Source organism: Neoarius graeffei, chromosome 9 (assembly GCF_027579695.1).
Source record: "Neoarius graeffei isolate fNeoGra1 chromosome 9, fNeoGra1.pri, whole genome shotgun sequence".
NCBI classification, from domain to species: domain Eukaryota; kingdom Metazoa; phylum Chordata; class Actinopteri; order Siluriformes; family Ariidae; genus Neoarius; species Neoarius graeffei.
Window position 1 is genome coordinate 57,328,783 of NC_083577.1, and position 6,000 is coordinate 57,334,782.

General features: G+C 43.0%; 1 protein-coding gene across 1 annotated transcript in view; it reads left to right on the forward strand.

Moving 5' to 3' along the window:
* Nucleotides 1-6,000, forward strand: part of dnajc15 (DnaJ (Hsp40) homolog, subfamily C, member 15) — a 43,713-nt gene that overhangs the window by 23,306 nt on the left and 14,407 nt on the right. Inside the window, exon 4 of the mRNA XM_060929906.1 lies at nt 2,439-2,515. Coding sequence (XP_060785889.1) covers nt 2,439-2,515 — 77 coding nt within the window. The remainder of the gene's footprint in view (nt 1-2,438; nt 2,516-6,000) is intronic.

The following is a 6,000-nucleotide window of genomic DNA, read 5'->3' on the forward strand; positions in this document are numbered from 1 at the left end:
CACCAATTCTAAGCTACATTATTATATTACAACATTCAGAATCCCAAATGACATCCAAGTCAGTTGTTTTGTATTTATCTTTCTTTTTTGAGGGCGAAAATACCTGGGAGCTATAGCCCCAAGTGATGGGGCCTAACGACGCCACACCGTTAGCCATGGGGACTCAACACGCCATGCCGCCTGAAACGTAGCTCCCTTCAGTTGCTTGCAGACTGACAGCACTTTCACTTTGGCATTTTTTTAACAACCCCTGTATAACTGACACTGTCCGGTGTGCTTGGGGACGGTAGGAGCTCGGGGTGTGCCACCCCGTGGCTGTTTCAGCCCTTAAATCATCTTCAGTGCTTGAAGAAGCCCACCCAAAAAATTTCGTCAGCTTAGATTGTGCCATTGTTTGGTTCACGCAGATATAATTACAACACCACACCAGGCCAGCGGAAACCTTGCACATGTGATGGTCAGCTATATCAAACATCAGAGCAACGCAAGTTTGAGCAGCTATCTATTGCTAAAGAACAGTCTCCATCTCTTCTAAAGATGTATGTGGCAGCCACTGCAGTATACCAAAGCACTAGGGTTAACAGTGTACACTATATGGCCAAAAGTATGTGGACACCGGCGTATTGAACGTCCCATATTGAGGAGTTATACCTGTAATATTGAGTTTTCACCCTTCTGTGAAGGCTTTCTACTAGATTTTAGATTTGGCTATGAGGGTCATGTGTCCACATAATTTTGGCCTTACAATATACCTAGAGTCTTGTAGGCTTCTTTCTGCCTTTCTAAAGGCAGCAAGGCACATTCAGAGCCACTTCAAGGCCTGTGAGCCACCTGGAAAAATGAACTCTAAATGCAATGCCTAAATGAGAATAATAGTGTTGACTGACTCTCGTTCACTGTCTAGCCACCAAAATAGAGACCAAATAAATGCTTTACATGTTCTGCAAGAGGGCGGCACGGTGGTGTAGTGGTTAGCGCTGTCGCCTCACAGCAAGAAGGTCCGAGTTCGAGCCCCGTAGCCGACGAGGGCCTTTCTGTGTGGAGTTTGCATGTTCTCCCCGTGTCCACGTGGGTTTCCTCCGGGTGCTCCGGTTTCCCCCACAGTCCAAAGACATGCAGGTTAGGTTAACTGGTGACTCTAAATTGACCGTAGGTGTGAATGTGAGTGTGAATGGTTGTCTGTGTCTGTGTCAGCCCTGTGATGACCTGGCGACTTGTCCAGGGTGTACCCCGCCTTTCGCCCTGTAGAACAGGATAAAGCGGCTAGAGATGATGATATGAGATGTTCTGCAAGAAAAAAAGCTAAATCCCAGTTGCACTGGAATACCTTCTCTTATGATATAGTATTATGTTTTACTCTGTCACACACTATTGCTCCTTGATTGGTCACCGGCTCTTGTGGTGTAGTGGTTAGCATGGTCGCCTCACAGCAAGAAGGTTCTGGGTTCGAACCCAGCGGCTGGCGAGGGCCTTTCTGTGTGGAGTTTGCATGTTCTCCCCGTGTCTGCGTGGGTTTCCTCTGGGTGCTCCGGTTTCCCCCACAGTCCAAATACATGCAGGTTAGGTTGGTATGGGACAGCCTTGGGCTGAGGTGCCCTTGAGCGAGGCACCTAACTCCCACCTGGTCCCCGGGCGCTGTTAGCATGGCTGCCCACTCCACTGCTCTGGGTGTGTGTGTGTGCACTCATTGCTCACATGTGTGCATGTGTGTGTTCACTGCTTCAGATGGGTTAAATGCAAAGAGGAAATTTCACAAGTGTGTGATGAATAAAGTTGTTCTTTCTTTCTTGCTTGCTTGCTTGCTGCATTAGTCCGTCTTCTTTACTCCCTAAAGGTGGGGTGTGATGTTTGGATACACAACTCTCTCTAATTACAATCTGACACCCCTAACAAATGTATGTCTGTACACTTTCCTGCACGTGTGTGTGTGTTCTTGACTCCTCTCCCTAATTCAGCAGAGTTATGTAATGATTGCAAAAAAAACTATCAAATTCAAACATGTTCACTTTTCCCTTCTTCCTCTAATTATTAACTGTTGGCTAAATGCCAGAGTAAATAATCTTTGTAATGAAAGCTTGTTCCAGTTTATTAATTTTATCATAACTAAAATGATTTATCTCGCAAAAAAAAAAAAAAATATATATATATATATATATATATATATATATATATATATATATATATATATATATATAAAACATTTAGATCATGCTTCTGACTTTAATATGAAAATGTGTGCATGTGTTACATTAATAGCTGATGCAGGTCATTAACAAACGGAGGGGGATTTGAGCAAAACTGCTCAGGAAAAAAATGAGGCTTGTAATGTAAACACCCTTAATGATCTTAAAACCAAGTATTATCATCTGTTTTTGTATTATTGTCATGGAGTTTCCCCCCTTTGTCTGAGCATTGTTTATTTTAATGTATTTCACCAGGCGTTCTCAGCATATTACAAAGGTGGATTTGAGCAGAAGATGACAAAGCGGGAAGCCAGTCTCATTCTAGGGATCAGGTAAGAATGCGATTCATGTGTGTGTTCTTCACAGCCTTCTCTCCCATTAGTTCCTTGTTTTAATAGCTCCTTTGTGTATTGGTCTGGATGAACAAAGCCTGTTTCTTTCACAACCTGTGAACGCACTGAATCACTAGTTTTCCCAGCAGGGCCTGTGGTCCCATTCAAAGACTATCTTTTTGGTTTCATGTCTTAACTTTGATCCTCGTGGGGGTGACGACCGTAAACCACAGTCTTGTCTTTAGCTTTGTAATCTACTCAGTCAAGGACCACCCGAAATTCTTCTAGAACAGGAGGAGTGAGGAAGTGTCATCAGGGTTTCACACCAGCTGTGACTCACCCTGCCTCTATTACCCTCCCTGTGGTGGACATTGCATCATATTGTTGTTCATTTCGTCTTTTCTCTGTTAAGTTGTCCTTTGACTGCACCACACTATGACCAAAATTTCTTGGCTGTCTTCCTTTATTTGACTTAACCATTGTATGCTATCAAATAAAGTTTGCTAGCTCGATTAAATAAGCTTAATTCATGCACAGATTCAAGCAACACATTTATTAAAGTGCTGATGACACGTTTTTGACATCTTTGGCGATGTTTTATAACATAAAAAGTAATTCCTGATGATCCATATATTAATTCACGAAGGCGCCTATTTTACAAGTTATGATAAAAAACGCGGCTATTTGGGCAAATTTGACGGGGCTGCAGCACCCAGGAGACGAAAGAGGAGGAGCTATATGACGTCAGCGAAAGAACCTTCCTCCTAACTTACCAGTTTGTTGTTGATGCGACAGGTGTTCAGTTTATCATTATTAGTATTTTTATTATACATTATTTTTTATATATATTAGTTATTATGCCTTCGCGTTGTGTTGCCGGCTTTTGCTCCAAAACCCACAAGGATGGGGTAAGTTTATTCAAGTTTCCCAGAGATCCCGAGCTGCATGCGAAGTGGGTGAAGCAAGTCAGGCGCACTCGTGACAAGTGGGAGCCCTCACCAACATCCGTCCTGTGCTCTGAACACTTCGATTTGGATTGTTTTGACACCCTTCCCAGCTTAAAAGAATCTCTTGGGTGTTCAGTTCAGCACAAATGTGTGTTACTACCATCAGCAGTGCCTACACAGTGTTGCCAGATTGGGAGGTTTCCCGCCCAGTTGGGCGGTTTCAAGTGCATTTTGGTGGGTTTTGAACATATTTTGGGCTGGAAAACGTCAGCAGTATCTGTTGCCAGATACTGCTGAAGTTTTCCAGCCCAAAATATGTTCAAAATGCACTTGAAACTGCCCAACTGGGCGGGAAACCTCCCAATCTGGCAACAGTCCTAGTATTCCGGAGGGGGTCTACTAGTAGCTATGCCGGATCCAAAGACAGTCCTCCTGTCAGACCATGTGTTGTGAAACGACATAAGATAAAGGTACGTAGAGCTATAGATTCTACATGATAATCATAAATGTAATCATAAAGTCGGCGTGATATCAGTCATGTATTTGCTTGTGAAAGCTTGCGGCTTTCATGTAACTGCCGCCTAGCAACGAGAGGCAAAGGGTAAAGAGATATCAGTCATGTATTTGCTTGTGAAAGCTTGCGGCTTTCATGTAACTGCCGCCTAGCAACGAGAGGCAAAGGGTAAAGAGGGTAGGCTATCATAGATTCTATTCTATTCTATTCACAATTCTAGACTCCCAGAAGAGGAAGAGCTAGCACTAGAGAGTTCACCGGCGTTTTCATGCGCCATTTCCATTGAGTAGAACCAGAGTAGAACAGCCAGTGAACCGCAGCGTGTTCTTCCGCTGACGTCACAACATGGCCGCGAGCCACGGACCCAGTTTTCTTGCGCTGTGCAATTAAAAGTTGGATATTCGCGTAACAACAGCTTCTTTTCACGTAATTATAACAGAAATCTAACATGTTTGCCATGTTGTATAGTTTATTTAAGAAATTGCATAGAGTCATGTTCGTGTCATCAGCCCTTTAAAGTAGCAATGTTTCAGTGAGCCACTTATTACTTCTATTACATCCCAGGGTTCTCCAGGAAATCCGAAGTAGACGGCTCAGGAATTTGTGGTAGCTAAGCCGCTCCAAAGGCATACTAATGTCATGACCCCCCCCAGGAAAATTTGAAATTTACATGCCTTCTGATACAGTCTCCGTTAATAAATGACTAACCATTTCCCTGTAAAATACTTGCAAAATATGTATGAAATTTCCCTCCAGACATGTGTGTGCTTGGCTTTCTCAATTCCCCTCTGTAGTACGCTGCCTGGCTCTGTAACATAACTACATGGTGAGCTTATTTGGTGCATGTGTAATGTACTTGATGTGCTTTTGGTGTGGTATTGTATAATTTTAATTTCAGCATAAATATTTGCACACTGTCAGTTATTTGCTTTTGCACTTTATACGTATGAAGCCTTGGCTAAGGGACCAGACATCTCTATGGGAACTCACGCACTCCGGGTAGCTTCTGGATTTGAAAATAACAGTTCTTAGATATGGAAAATATTATGATTTATATGTACAAATTTGCAGAAAACATAGATGTCATATTTATTTGGCCCATGGAAGGTTTTAGTTTCTTCTTCAGTGGCACTTTGTGAAAACCGAGTGCAATCGTCTGCAACAACCAACTGCGTCTTTACTGTCTGCTATGGTACGGCTTGGTCACATGGTCCGGCTTAGCCAATCAGAGCGCGAGAATCGATCAACAAATATGCCGTCGCTTCTGGTCATGCTAGACCCAAATCAAAGACAGTTTTGTGGTTAAATAATTGGATTTGCAGCAAATTATGGGCAGCGGAGACGATATAAATCACTTGAACACTGAAAAACAAGTTTTGTTTGGGTTTTTTTTTCCCCCCGGATCGAGTAGCCAGCGCAGACCATTTGTGTAGGTGGAGAAAACTGCTGGTCGCCGATGCTTAGGATATCTGTAGCAACCGTACGTTGTATTTAAACACATTTATTTTTTTTGATCTACATGAGAGATGCAACACAGGATGCTGTGTACAGAATAAACCCCTTGCGCATGACATCATGCGTCTCACGATGATTTCTCCTGGGGGACAACCAGACGCCGTCTTTCCTGTAAGCAAGGCTTAATCTGTCTTAAATATGGTTTATTTTTGTGCTGTTTTTCGGTGTTCCAATCGTTCAAATAGAGAAAAAAAAATAAAAGGTACTTGACTAGGAACCTGACTTGGGTATTTCTTTAGAAAGAAAATATCCCTGATCCAGGAGTGTGAGATTTTTCACAGCAGTAGGAAGAACCCACAGGAGGAAGTAGGAAGAGACACCTTTTTATCTGTAACTGTCAGTGAATCCCTTTGTTGCACTCCAGCTTCGAGCCCACAACAACAGTGCTATGTGAGAACAGCTCTCTCCATGGCCTGCCATACAGTCGCAGTGTGCGGCCACCATCTTACCATTTTTTTCCACTGACAATCCACAGAGTTAAAGGGTTTTTTTTGGGGGGGGGGGTCATT